General features: G+C 39.2%; 1 protein-coding gene across 1 annotated transcript in view; it reads left to right on the top strand.

Annotated features, from left to right (window-relative positions):
• Positions 1-14585, top strand: part of HOMER1 (homer scaffold protein 1) — an 87746-nt gene extending 73161 nt beyond the window's left edge. The window contains exons 7-9 of the mRNA XM_040090004.1: positions 4086-4196; positions 5844-5924; positions 11556-14585. Of these exons, the coding sequence (XP_039945938.1) occupies positions 4086-4196; positions 5844-5924; positions 11556-11744 (381 nt within the window). The 3' untranslated portion in view covers positions 11745-14585. The remainder of the gene's footprint in view (positions 1-4085; positions 4197-5843; positions 5925-11555) is intronic.
• Positions 14586-14823: the final 238 nt, after the last annotated feature.

Genomic DNA, 14823 nt, shown 5'->3' with positions numbered 1-14823 from the left:
GATATGTTGGTACTGAATTGTACAATTCGTCTCAAGAAAGTGGTTTGAAAAAATTAATGCAGCTGGAGAAAACACAGCACAGAATCATTTAGTCAATATCTGCTTGGGGCAGGTCACCACACAAAATACTTGTGTCATTCCCACTTCTTTGCTTCTGTCTGCCTGAAGTCTCTTGCAAAGTAATTTTCTGTCGTCAGAATTTTCTTGAGAGTCTTTTCAGTTTTCTGAAGCTTTGGGCAGTCACCCTCTTAAGCTCACACCAAGACTGTTACTCCTTGTTGTGTTGTGTGTACTGAAGCCTCAGTCCTTCAGTCTTCCCAGCAGTCCAGTGTGCTAGCTCTCTGCTGCAATGAAAATCGCTTCCTGGAATCTTCCTGCATTTATAGATTGTTTGACCTTGACTAAAATGTCCAGAAAACTCTAGTATAGCCTCTGCTAGGAGGGTCTAGGCTCTACCAGAAGGAGTTGCCTTGCTGTCCTGCTTCAGCTGATGTATTTCACACTGAAGTAGGCAGTTAAGTATAACATCCACATGCTAGAAGACTTTGCACACTAAATAGCCACTAAAAAGCTTTTTCAGAATATATTCCTTACATGCAATCCTTACCTGGATGACAAATGCAAAGTAAAGAAACAGAGGCTGAGAACAGTACCTTTTTTTTTTTTTCAGTCTCAAATATGAAGCCAGAGTTATCGACATTTTCAGATATGCAAGTCAATGCAGTCTTATGGTAGCACAATAGCAGGACTTTGTTTAGTCAGTTACTGTTCAAAGACTGTTCTTTCAGTCTGAATTCTGTACTCAAAATGAGGTGTAATCACAGGTACGTTGCTGGATACTGCTGTGCAAGGGTTTGAAGGATTGATTGAGCCTTGCTTTTAAACCTGAAACCCTGAATGAGGAGGTGTCCATGATAATAGCCTGTGGGAGGGTCAGGCTAAAGCACTTTAACTTCCTTGTATGCCCCCTTCTGTGCATAATGCATAAACAGTTACTTGTAATGATTTTTGGACCGCTGGTCATGAGAAAATTAAATGCAATTTGAAACAAGAAACAGAACAAGTAAATGCTATCCAGATTTTTGCCTAGAGCTTTATCTTTTGTTACTTCTGTTTTCAATTGCATATTCTTTATATTACATCATTTTCCAGCCCATCTTACTCTACAGATCTTTTTGAAAGGGTCACAATATGTTTTTCTTCTTTATAGGTACTCTCAAGAAGTTAAAGACATGAAGATATTTGACATCTTTTCAGATCTCTATAGGAATGGTCATTTAAATGACTGATTGAAGTAATTCAGTTTTTTTTAATTGCATTTGTTCTTTCCCAACTTACTGAGTTTTCAATCAACAGTAAACAAAACAGCTGAACATTATTTTCTTGCATGATCCGTAAGAGATGGATGTTTGCCCAGAGAAAAGCTGGACTAGAGTAAGACATTACAGTCTTTTTAGTGCTAGTAATTAATTGTCCTTCTGAGAGCAGTTGCCTCTGTTGGCAAGAAGGTTGTGGGAGCATGGCCTGTTCTGTTAAGAATAATCATCTGTGTTTGCTTAAGCAATTTCAGTAAGTGTGTTGCGTTAGGGCCGACCAGAGTGTACTTGGGAGTATTCATGAGCTGTGCACCTGGCAGGGTTCTTGCAGGAGGTGTTTTTAATCAGCAGTAATAGATGCAACCTAGAACAGTGACATTTCATCCATCAGTTCAGTTCATCAATCCTTTAGATTTCAAGCTTGCACCAATACATACATCCTCTCTATGTGTGCCACCCAAAAGGAAACCGTATGGAGAACAGTAGGAGTCCAAGTGCTTCTTTAGTCACAGGATGAGAGACCTCTGCAGGCTTGCTTCAAGGCATGAGGTTGTAGGACAGAGGAGTTTGGGGACTGGGCTTACTTTTGTCTCTCCAGCTGAGGTTTTGTGTGAGTGAGCATTATGCCCTGGCGCTTGGTAAGGGCCAGTGGGTCTTGGTGAGCACAACAGCTTTAAAAGAGAGATTGTCTTCTTGGAAGTTACTATTCAGCACCTCAGCAGGAAAGCTTGGAAATGTTTGAGAAGTTAAACATCAGAAGGGCTGAAGGTGAAAGGGGTGAGTGAGTCTGACAGTTCCAGCAAAACTTAGGGAAGAGCTAGAGCTCTTCATAAACTTGCAATGTCAGAACTGTCACAACGTCAGAACTTCACTGCTTGGAAGCGAAGGATTCTTGACTGGGCAAGACCCTGAGCAAGCAAATGTGATCTCAAAATTGGCCCTGTTTTGAGCAGGAGGCCTTGGCCAGGTGGCCACCTATCCCTTTCCAGCCTAAATTGCTCTGTGCCTTTCTGATTCTTGCTCTCTCTAGATGCAAGATCAGACACTGTGAAGACACAGGTTTGTCCTCATCGATGTGTTCCAGTTCTTGTTTGTGTAACTGCAGTGGTGAACACTGTAACAGTACCATAAGAATCTAAATACAGATATACATGTGTAATTGAGAAAATCATCTGAGTCTTCATGTGACATATAAACTAAGCAAAACAAAGCAAATTACTATTCGTTTTTTTAGTGAGCATTGGTATTCTTTTTGGGATAATTCCAGTAAATAAGAAAGTTTTTTGGGGTGGATGGGGCGTTTTGTGTTACCAAGCTATATATTGCCTATTCCCTCGTTGCTTTTAGCCCCTGCCAGGAATTTGTTCTGATCTCAGTTCTCTCCATTATAAACCTCATGTGCAAAAATGTCTAACCAATAACTTTCCAGTAGAAGAACCTAGATTCATCATGGCTATTGCAGAGGAGAGGTTTGTGTCCTGTGATTCAGAAAGAAGTTGTTTTAATTTCCTTGTATTTAATCTTGACTTTTCTTGGACTTGATTCAGTAATCTACCTTTTGAGCCTACGAATAGTTCAGTCTGAAATTACTGGTACCACAGTGGCTTTATTAGCTAGGGGACATTGGTGCTGGAGAGCAGCAGCCTTGATTCCCTGAGATATTATTTTACCTAAGAAATAAAATTGTCTTGGAAGATGTCTGCCCTCTGTCCAATGGCTACCTCTCCAAGAACATTAAATTGAGTGTTAAAAGTTTTTGTTGCAGAATTAACTAGTGCTTTGTTCAAAGGAGTTTCTTGTCCAGATTTGTAGGTATGTGGTGCAACTCTATTGAAAAATATGTATTAGGATTGACAGGCTCATAACTTCTGGGGAAAAATTCGTCATTAGGTTTTAGTTTTTAAACAAAAATATTTTAGTGCACACATCCAGGCAGACATGTGGTTTGAGAGTTCTCTAATATTTGGACCTGTAGTGTGAGAGGTACATGAACAGAAACTTTTCTGTGTAGGCTCTAGCTGCATGCATTTTGTTTCTTTGATGCAGAAGCTGTTTTTTGAAACTGTCTATCTGTGAGTGGCAGAATATTAGCATCCTTTTGATTATAAAATAAAACAAAAGTGCGTACCACTGCCAGGTATCTTAACTTATCCAAGGGCAGATGGAGCGTGCTTGCTGTCTGCTGATAAAAGGGGAACTGAGCAAATCCAAATTGTGATATTAGCTGTTGCCTTTGTGACTGAGAGATAAGCTCCATTACCAGGGAAAGTTAGAAGTTGGCAGCTGTACTTTGGTGGCTGAGTGTCTGCTATTACACTGTTTATGCCGAGTCGGAAAGTGATGCTGTGAAATGTTAATTGGCTTTCTAGGAAGTGTGTGAACATTGTGGCTTTTAGTAAGGTGGTAGAACATTAAAAAGTGTCAGATGGAGAGGTTAGTTAGACAGGTCTGTGTTTAGTCATCAAGTGGTAATTCAGAACTTTCTTAAAACTTTCAATAATTAGTATAAGTTTTAATTAGTTTTCTTTTCAGCCTATAACAAAAGATTTTTTTTTTTTTTGTTTCCAGGAATTCATAGCAACCACTTACATAACAATGTATTATGGAATGTTATGCTAACTTTGTAAGGACACCATCACCATTTTAATCAACAGAAGCCATCCAGAAGTTATGGTGTGTTTCAAAGGCAGCTATTGATGCAAAGAAGTAATAGTATCTTGAGTATGTTGAAATTAATTCTGTATGTGTTTCTTCTACTTATTTCAACAGGTGACTGAACTAGAGTGTGTGAGCAGTCAAGCCAATGCAGTCCACACACATAAAACAGAATTAAACCAGACAATACAGGAATTAGAGGCTACACTGAAGAAAAAAGAAGAGGTATCTGCTAACATTTATTTTGGGCTCTTCTATTACATAATTTCTAAAGCCTTTCAATATTAAGCTTATGATGGCTGCTAGATACTGAATTATTTACTATAAATGTTACAAGGTAAATACATTTTCAGCTTCTTAGAAAATTTTCATTAATATAATTACATCAGTCCATTTGTATAATTACATCAGTCCAATATATAGCGCTGGGTATCTGGATAGCAACAAAAAAAGTATCATGTTTTCCTCTTTGCTTTTACCAAACAGCTCTGGTTGCAAAAGTAAATCATAAGTGGTTTCCACAGGGCAGTCATCACACTGATGAATTCCAGATTCCCTAAGAGAGGAAGCTGTTGTAGGCATGCTTTCTTTATTTTCTGGAGAATAGGGTTTGAAACAAGTAATAGATCAATGCCTTTGTCCAGCCAGTCTATTTTTCAGGCTCTGTTAATAAAGCTGACCTTTATGGTCCATAGGATCAGCAATTTCCTTAAACACATGCTAAGTCCCCAGCCTGAAACTTGGTATCATGCCATGTGCCTCAGCCTGGACCAGCAGCAAGTAAATAAAAAGAATTGGAGTAACACCTGCATTGGCATAGGTCCTAGAGGAATGCATATCTGCCCCTTTATGGATGGAAAAAGGTGATGGAAGCAGCTGCATAGGAAGAATTATTTGCCCTGTACCAGAGACTGTGGGCATTGGCGTGCGTGCTTGGAGGGGCAGTGTGACTTGCCAAAACTTCCCTCAGTGCTGTGAGGTGTTTCCAAGGAGGATGCAGGAGAGGCGCAGTCATTAGAGCATATCCTCTCAAAATGGAACAAAGTCTTTTCCAAACTCTCTCATACTTAATTGGTTCAGCTCAGCTTGCTAATGTTTCCCATTTTGTTGCCCATTCGCTTTTGAATTACGCTGAGCTATTGGCTGCAAAGAAATCTTGCCAAAAGGAGTTCTGGGAGGTGAATATGCCCATCTGGACAAGAGTACTTAATAGTTTTAAGTTTGATACCTTTTACTTTCATTAAGTGTTTCTATTCTTGTCTTCTGAAAGTAAGCTAAGAACAGGTTTCTCTTCTGTTCATTATTTCATCTAAATTTCTTATTTTTATAGCTTATTGTCTTCTAATTGCTAAATTAAAAATGCCATTTCTTTCAGATTCTCTTTTTACAGAAATCAGTCAAAACAGACTTTTTTTTTTTTTTTTCATGTTCAGCGCTGCTGCTGGTGACATAATAAGCAGTTTACATTTGAAAATTGGATTTTTTTCTTGAAAAAACGAAGAAGGGTAGATTCTAATAGGATTTAAAGTATAATTTTTATTTATTTATTTTTTAATTAACAAGGGACCTTAAATTTTCAGTCAAAATTTTTTTCATATCTCTTAGGGGGAGAAAAGAAATCTTGGACTTTTACAAAAGAAAATGCTTATATCTATTGTTGTTCATTAACAATGGAGTTGCTGTTTTGGGACTGTGATTCAGAAGTAATTGGGAGCGGGGCTTACGCTTCATGTTCTCTGATGGGCAGTAGCTGACCTCCAGTTCTGATATTGTTGCAATGAGTTGCTCAGAAGAAGAAGCAGCAACCAGATTACCAGCACTGAGGCCAAGCCGGGTAACACATTGCTAGCAAGGTTGTTTCTTCTCCTTTAGGAAATAGAAGGATTGAAACAAGAAATTGAAAATGCCAGAGAGCTCCAGGCACAGAGGGATTCTCTGACCCAGAAGTTACAGGTGAGTTATAGTGCATCATCTTAATTTAGGGAAAAGGGAAAAGTTATCTGCAAGTGAGCAGTTCACCTGTGCAACTTGTGCTATATTCACTGAACGTGCCAGATGAATGTGTAAGTTAGACTGTACTGAAGGTGCTAGGTTGGGAATTTGTATCAAAATTTCTATCTGCTCTAAATTGCCATTGTTATCTGAGGAAACAGATCCACACTACTTTTACGAGTCCACAGAGCACTCTCAGGTTAGCAAACTTTCTTCACTAATACATGTCCTGTACAGTTCTGATTTTCACAGCAGTGTCTTCCCATAGTTTTTGCCTTCCACTGAAACTGTTTGTCTGTGTATCATCAGCCTGAGATGAGTTCGTGTTCAGCTTTTAAACATGCCCTGAGAAAAGTAAGGGTTAAAGTGCTCTTGTATAGTACAGGCTTTAAAAACACTCTTTCTACATTTTCTTGAAATTATTTAGAAACATTGGGCTTTAATTGGTTTTTAGCAGTTGTTTCTTACTGTGTGTAATGCCAGATACCTGAGGCTGCTAGAATTGATATTCTCTCATTATATCCTCCCTTGCTCCATCTGAGCTCTTGCCTGTCTGGTGCTGCACTGACCTGCCAGCACCACATCTTGTCACATCTCTGGAATGAGGCTGACCAAAAGCTTAGGTGGATTGCACTCTGGGTTCAGGCTTCAGAGTTTTGAAAGTACTGGAAACTCAGGCATTAAATAGCTCCAACTGTAAAGTCCTGACAGGGCATCCTCTCTGTTCTGTGGCTTAGCATGCTGAAAGCAAGCCCCATCAAATCACAAATTAAACCACAGCTTAATAATCACTGGCAAGGTATTCTTTGAAATGCATGACATGAATTGGAACCTCTATGAATCAAATTTTAACCTGCAGAATAAACCACTAAAGATCAAAAGGAGTTTATTCATTTTTCCCCATTCTTGCGTCAACTTGTTTGTACAAAGTATGTTATTACTTTAAAGAGTATTTTGAGTACACCTGACCTTGCCTGTTCCAAAAATTGTTGCTGGCTTTAGGCTAAAAATACAAGTTTTCATCTGAACAGGCATTTATGTGAGGCACTAAAAAGAAACATTATAATGAGAGTTGGAAATTGTTCTAACAGTAGCAAATGCAGTAATTTTATTGTAAGATGATATGAAAAGTAACAGTGAGCCAGGAATTACCTATCCTTAGCAAGAAGAATTATGAGACCAGTAAGAGATGAAAGATTAGAAAATGGTAAATTTTTATTGAAATTTTACCTCATGAAGTCCGGTAGTTCCATTTTGGTATATTTATATATAGCTGATTGAGAGCAGCCCTGCAGAGAAGGACTTGGGGTTGATGGCAGAGGAAAAATTCAAAACTAACCACCAGTGTGTGCACACAGCCCAGAGAGCCAAACGTGTCCTGGGCTGCATCCAGAGCAGTGTGGGCAGCAAGGCCAGGGAGGGGATTCTGCCCCTCTGCTCTGCTCTGCTCTGCTCTGCTCTGCTCTGCTGAGACCCCACCTGCAGAGCTGCATCAGCTCTGGGCCCCCAGCACAGGGAGGACAGGGACCTGCTGGAGTGAGTCCAGAGAAGGCCATGAAGCTGATAAGAGGACTGGAGCACCTGCCCTACAAAGATAAGCTGAGAAAGTTGGGGTTGTTCAGCCTGGAGAAGAGAAGGTTGCACAGAGACCTCGTAACAACCTTCCAGTTTCTGAAGGGGCCTACAGGGAGACAGAGTGGGGCTCTTTGACAGGAACTGCAGTGATAGGACAAGGGGTAATGGGTACAAACTGAAAGAATGCAGGTTCAGATTAGATACTAGGATGAAATTCTATACAGTGACGGTGGTGAGGAACTGCTTCAGGTTACCCAAAAAAGTTTTGGATGCCCCATCCCTGGAAACATCCAAGGCCTGGTTGGACGGCACTTTGAGCAACTTTATCTAGTGGAAAGGGTTCCTGCCCATGACAAAGGGTTGAAATCCTTTGCTGCGTTGTTTTAAGGCCCCTTCTAACCTAACCGATTTTATGATTCTGTGATTCTTTAATCACCAAATAGATATATTTTGTATATATGTCCGTATGTCATGTGGTAAGTGATCTCTTTCTGGAAAAGGTTCTATATGGTTCTATTCAAGTAAATTTAAAGGATCACTTAGGATCTGAGTTAAAAGGTGCCTTTCGTAAGCTTGAACTAATTACTGCCCTGATGCTGCCCAGGAAAAAGATCTTGAGTCTATGCTTTGCTCTAATTGTTCTGCTTTGATTACACTGGTGTTCTCCAAGCCACTTCACCCTACAAGTGTCACATCACTTGCTATAGCTTCACACTGTCTCATATATGTTCACTTACCTGACTCATCATTTATTTTCAGAGTGATTCTCTCCAGGGCTTGTATCTGTTTCTCTCACTCTTTGTTCTTGTGCTTTATTTTTCTCTCTTGTGCTTTGCAAGTGGATTATATAACTTTAAAATATTTTGGTAAAAACCCTCTATGAAAAATGCTATGCAAAGAAATTAGTATTTCAAGGTGTATTGCATTTCTGATACATATATATCAGGAATTAATTAGATATCAGTCATTGGCAAAATCCAATGAAGAACAATATGTTATCACTCTGAAGGTTAAGTATCGAGGTCCTTTTTAATAATTCCATTAGTAACGTAGAGAAGTCATATCAGTGAGTCATGATCAGTGTGACTCTCACAGTAGGTCAGAATATCTTTATTAATATGGCTGATTCCTAAATATAGCTGTTGTGTATGGTTTGAATATTTTGTTCCAATCCTTGCGCTGAATTCTGCAAAAGATTGCTACAGTGCAAGCAACAAATATAACTAGTAATGATTTATTTATTCTGTAAGACAAAACAATGTGAGAAATTATTACATCTGATGAAAGAAGAACTTGAAAAAAACAAAGGTAAAAAAACCAAGTGCAAAATACATCCTGTAAAGGGACTGAATGTATCAAAGAATCAGTTTATCGTTGGATGAGATCAGCTGCCAGGGAAATGGCACAGCTAGGGGAATAGATTGCATTACATGTAATCCACCTCTTCCAATCAAGAAGCAAGTTTTGAGGTTGACTGATTTGAAACAGGAAACTGCACAGGAGCTAGACATGAGCTTACAATGCAGAAAACATTAATACTAATTTAGGGTAAATAATGTGTAAGAGTCAAACATAAATTTAAGAAGCAGTCTTCTCCAGAAATCAAAAACAACAGCTTATGACATATTTCATTAATAATATCTCAGAAGGGCATGAAAGGGGTTCTTCAGTGCTAGGTACAGGTCAACAGAATGCTCTATTCAGATGTCACAATGTAAAGCCATGTAAGTATCTACAGATTTGTCCCACAGTGGTCTATTTCATCACTGGCTTGCCTGCTTACGGGAATTAATTATATCTGAGGTAAAAGCAGTGGCAAGGAGACTTTGTAGAGCACACAAATTTGGTGACTAGAAGAGAAGCAATGACAAATTGGATGGGCAAATATTGAAAAACAGTTTTCTGTGTCACTCTGGCAAAGCTGGGAGGACCTTGGATTTCAATTTTATGTCCTATATTGTAATCACTTGGCCCTCAAGAGGCTCTTGAACCTGTGCAATCACTACACCACGCAGTACTTGTATGGACTTGGCTTGGACGGCAGGAGTAGACCCAATGAAGGAGAGCCTTTGCATGGTGTGACTGGGTTATATCCAGTCTTCTTCATTTGTAGCAGCAGGGGTGTAGCTGTTCACTGCATAAGCATGCATGCATTTTATTTATATAATTTCTACAAGCCCTCTATCCCGCTAGCTTCTTTTAGTGCTTTGGCAACTAAATTATTTGGTGCTAAACAAATTAATTCTTCTCTTGATCCTGGCAATAAGGGGTAATTCCTGCTCTCGGGTGTGCTGGCTGTTCAAGACTGGTGCCCAAAAGTCCGTAGTTTTTCACTTGCCCATTTGCTCACAAGAAGTAAGCGAGGCCTTCAGTTTGGTTCCACAAGCAGCCACAGCTGTGAGGCAGTGAGCGTCCTGATGTTGTGTCTTCTCCACCTGCACCACTGCTGGGGGGCCCAGAGCTCTCCCCTGCCACAGAGGCTGGGAGCTGAAACTGAGCACTGGCCACATCACCCCATCCCTCCTCTGGGCAGGGGTGCAGTGCCCAGTCAATGCTGCCATCAGGCCCCTCACAAGTAAATACCTTTCTCAGGCCGTGGGCTTTGACACAGGGCTGCCATTGCATACCTGTTCCTCTTGAATGACCAAAGTATTTTCTGTGTAGGTCAGGTTGTTTTCTATGGTTAGCTGAGATCTCTCCAATGTAAACATGAATGTATTTCTCAGCCTTGAGGGAGACAGAAGAATCACACCAAAACCAGTGAGAGAGTTGGAGGGCTGAAAGAGGAGTTGCTCATGCTGCGATCGTTGGCTGCTGCCAAATCTCCCTTCCTATTTGTAAAAATAGTTGTAGTAAAATCTCAGAGCAGGCCTATTAAAAGCTTTGTGACACAAAGCCACTGTAAAGGGAGGAAGTGTTGAAAAATACGTTACCATACGTAAATATGAATTCATTATGCACTTTTCCAGAGATGGTTGTACAGGGTGTATGATATACTAAACACACTGTCTCTGTGCTGCCTTTGAAAAGTGATTTTTGTAAATGAAATCACAAAATTTAGCATGAATTTATGAGGTGTGCCATGAATGGAACAAAGAACAATATGCTATTCCAGACCCAGGTGACTGCTTCATTTGTGGTTTGATTGTGCAGAGGCCACCTGGCTTGCACAGTGCAGAACGATTGGCACCGTCCCCCATCAGGTGCAAGCTGGAGCTGCGAGGAGCCCCAGGGGCTGACGCCAAGGGCTTCTCCTTGTGAGTGAGAACTGAGTTTGCTCAGGGTCAGACCCCCTGGGCTGTGTCCAACACACCACCTCTCCATCTTTCCCCCCCGGCACGGGAGCGGCCTGTCCGTACAGCAGCGGTGGCTCTCCCGTTGTCCCTGCTCCACAGGTGGGTGCTGTGCCGCCAGGGAGGAACGATGTGCCGCTTGCACCTCCTTCCTTACCTTTGTTACAGTCACCGTGACACCCGCTCGGACGGTTACGTTCCTGGTCTTAATTTTCAGAGTGCAAAGCCCGTAATGTGGGATGGGAATAAGGTGGTGCTCCTCTGCCTCCAAAGCAGTGTTCTGGATGGGTTTTTGCATGAGAACTTTCAGTGAAGAACCTTGTCCTGGAGCAATTCATGTAGTGCAAATCAGGGTATACTTGAGCATAAGTAAACTCTGAGAAGGTGTTTTCATTAGGCAGTACGTTTCTGAATGATAGAAGTGATAACATACCTGAATAAGTGTATCATTTGTTCACTGACTAAAGTTTGTCCCTCTCCAAAAGTTTCCATCCTTCAGATAATTAGGGAAAAATGGAGAAAGTGGCTGTACATATGCAATCGTAGTAACAATTCAGGTTCTGGTTTTGGCCTAGTGTACACTGTAAAGGGTTACAAAATATTTTAAAAAGCAGTTGACAAAAATAGCACATGAGTACCAGCAGGGCACTACACTGCTTCCAACAGGACGTTAGACTTGCTTTCTGTTAATAACACATTAACATGTTGTGTATTTTCTCTGAAGGAAGTAGAAATTCGAAACAAAGACCTGGAAGGACAGCTGTCTGATCTAGAGCAACGTCTGGAGAAAAGTCAGAATGAGCAAGAAGCTTTTCGCAATAACTTGAAGACACTTTTAGAAATTCTTGATGGAAAAATATTTGAACTAACAGAATTACGAGATAACTTGGCCAAGTTAATAGAGTGTAGTTAAAGAAAATGGGATTTCAGTGCCAATCAGCTTAAAGATGCACTGTCTCTCTTCATAGGACTGTGTTGGGCTCTGCATCAAAGTTGCACAAAATTAGAAAATGCTCCTCTGAGGGGGATTGTTTTAAATTTGGCTTGTAATTCAATGTAAAATTTAGAACTCAGCTTGTAGCCAGTTGAAGAAAAAAGTAAAAAGAACTTGAATTACAAATTACCTCCTTTTACATTATTGGCCACAGATAACTTGGAAGATATTAACAGTAATTGAATGCAATCCTTTTCTAATTATCAGTGATGGGTGAATTAGCATTGTCCCAGGACATACTCCATTTTGTGACAGATACAATATACTTTATTGGCTATTTTATTTAAGATATTTAAATGCTGTGTTTTGTGCAAGAACTTAATGATGACAGCCCTGTATTTTGTTGTTCTTAATAATTTCTCAGGATATGTTGCACTGTGCAGAAGCAGTGCCGGAACAAATTTATTCTTGCCAGGAATGAGAGAGAGTTGCATCTTTAATTGAAACAAATTTACTATAACTGCTTGTATAAACTTCTTCCTTTTTGTTTTTTTTGGGGGGGTTGGTTGGCTGGTTGGTTTTTTAATTTTTTTTTTTTTTTTAATAGCTATACATATATACTGGAAGATACCGTATTTCTTTATGGAGCTTACTTTGGTGTTCTAAAATATTGTCCAATGTAAGGTTTAGTTTTTCATATGAATTCCATGTAATTACAGTGAGAAAGTATCTTCCACTTAACTAAATTTTGAAGCCAACCAGTGATAGAAGGTGAGTCCCATAGGGAAAAAAGTCCAAACCTCCCAACCCCCTGAAAATTTTAAACATAAATTTTAAATTTTAAATTTGACCTGCGCTGATAACAAGGAGTGGCCAGTTGTTTGTTTTCTGGCCTTGATACTTATATTGAATGTTCAATTTGTTGTTAACCTGTTCTGCAGGAGACTTTTTCAGAATGTGACATGAAATAGATGTTCTGTGAATAATGGCTTACAGGGAGCACTGTTCTGTTACAGATTCATTAAGGACACAGAGGTACTGCAAGGGATTGTTTGTACACTGAACGTGTCTCGCCAAAAAGGCTGTTTCTTGAAGTTTTGTTGTCATAGCAAATTGAACTGAAGACATGTTTACTCTTTTATGGGTCTTCATATCACATCTTTATTAAAACTACACCAGGCAATATTCTGAACTGTTAATTAAGCATTTAAAAACAGGACATTGAATTGAATTATCCTTAGTGAGCAGGTTTTAAAGTTGTTTTGATGTAATTTTAACAGACTTTTGGCAAACACACATTTCTTAATATGATAGATTTATTTAAAAAAACCCAACTCTTTGAAAGGTAAGCCAATTGTCATGTGTCTTGCATCACAGTGCATTCTTGCCATAACTTGCTTGTAACGCTGAAGAGGGCTTTTTTAAAATGTATGAATGAGTGTCAGACCTCAGAGTCGAAAGATGCACGAACCTTTGTTTGCTCCCCAAATTAATTTGAATGTTAAACATGAAATCTAGCTGCTTTGTAGAACAGTTTTCTTCACTTAGAGACTGATACTCAAAACTAGAAAAGATAAGTTTGTTTTCATGTATGTACTGTGTGTATATACCATATAATACACACGGGTTGTCATTTATATTGGAAAGACATGCTTTATTTCTAAAATACCTTTCTCCTTTCCCTTAACTGGTGATTTATCAGGTCTCCCCTGACTAGTCAGGGAAGTGGCTTAGGTTAAATGCTAAAACTGTCATGTATTATATGGTATGTATTATACACAATGTTTACGCTTTCTCCATATTTTTTAGGGTATTTTCTCACATTTATTAAAGGGGTGGGGGGAGCTTGTTTCATTGTGCTACTGGTTGAAAACTTTGTGGTGAGCTACATGTTAATCATTCAGGGGATTTTAGACAGTGGTGTGTATATCTTCATCAGGTCCATATGAGCAGATACAGCCAGTTTTTAATTTTCCTGGGGATATTTGGGCCTGATTCTCCTGTCACTTGTGCTGCTGTAAACCAGATGTGTCCTTGATGTGATGTCAGCAACATTCCGTTGGCATAACATCCGTGGAAGTGCAAGGAGAATTTGGCCTGCTAATGCTCAGTGGACATAATAAAGATGAAGAAAGAATTAAAAAAACATAATGATGGAATAAATGTAATATTATTTTTAATGATATTATTATTGACATTTTTAAAGATACGATGTCATATGTGTGGGGAAAATAGTGGACAGAAATATTCCACTTAAATTTTGTGAATATGTGTGGTACATGAGCATTTCTATGTATAAGTACACACACATATGTATATACAGAACATGGAAAAATTTAGATGTGCACATTTTTAATATTTTCCTATTGAAATTAAATTTAAAATTGGAAATTGATATTTGAGAATTTCTTTTTCTCATAGAATAGATAAGCTTCATTTCTTTTTTTTTTAAATAATACAATTACTGAGGGCTGCACCTTTGAATTCCCAAATAGTTGCCAAACATGAATATGGGATGAGGTGAACATACGTGCACATATAAATAAAATCCTATGTCTAAGACTATTTTTAGTGCTTATGTACAGTAGGCAAGTGTTTAGGAATTGTGATCTAGAGTTCATACTTAGATGGCTATACCTACTGTAGCCTCTTCACTTCTGTTTTAGCAAAAAGGTTTTCCCATTTGAAATGTTACTGTCCCAGAGATGAGTACTGTACATTGTGTCTATCTTTAATGAAACTATGGGAATATGTATACGAGAAAACAGTGTTCAGTACTATAGCCTGAAAACATGACCGTGAACTTGCACTGGAGGGGCGAGCAGTCGCTTTGTGTATAATTGGTTACATGGCAACTACAGTCTTGGGGGGGGGGGTGGGGGGGGTGGGGAAAGCCAACAAAAGAATTACCATAAGCCTCACAGAAATACAGAAAGAGGGGGAAAAAGAGAGAGAAAAAATAAATCAAACCCACACTTTTTTATTTTGAAATACACTTGCTGTCCTCTGGAGAATGTATTACTCTTTTTTTTTTTTTTTTTCCTTAAATCCTTTTCAA

Source organism: Hirundo rustica, chromosome Z (genome assembly GCF_015227805.2).
Source record: "Hirundo rustica isolate bHirRus1 chromosome Z, bHirRus1.pri.v3, whole genome shotgun sequence".
NCBI classification, from domain to species: domain Eukaryota; kingdom Metazoa; phylum Chordata; class Aves; order Passeriformes; family Hirundinidae; genus Hirundo; species Hirundo rustica.
The sequence above is the reverse complement of the archived record's forward strand: the minus strand, read 5'-3'. Positions and strand labels throughout refer to the sequence as shown.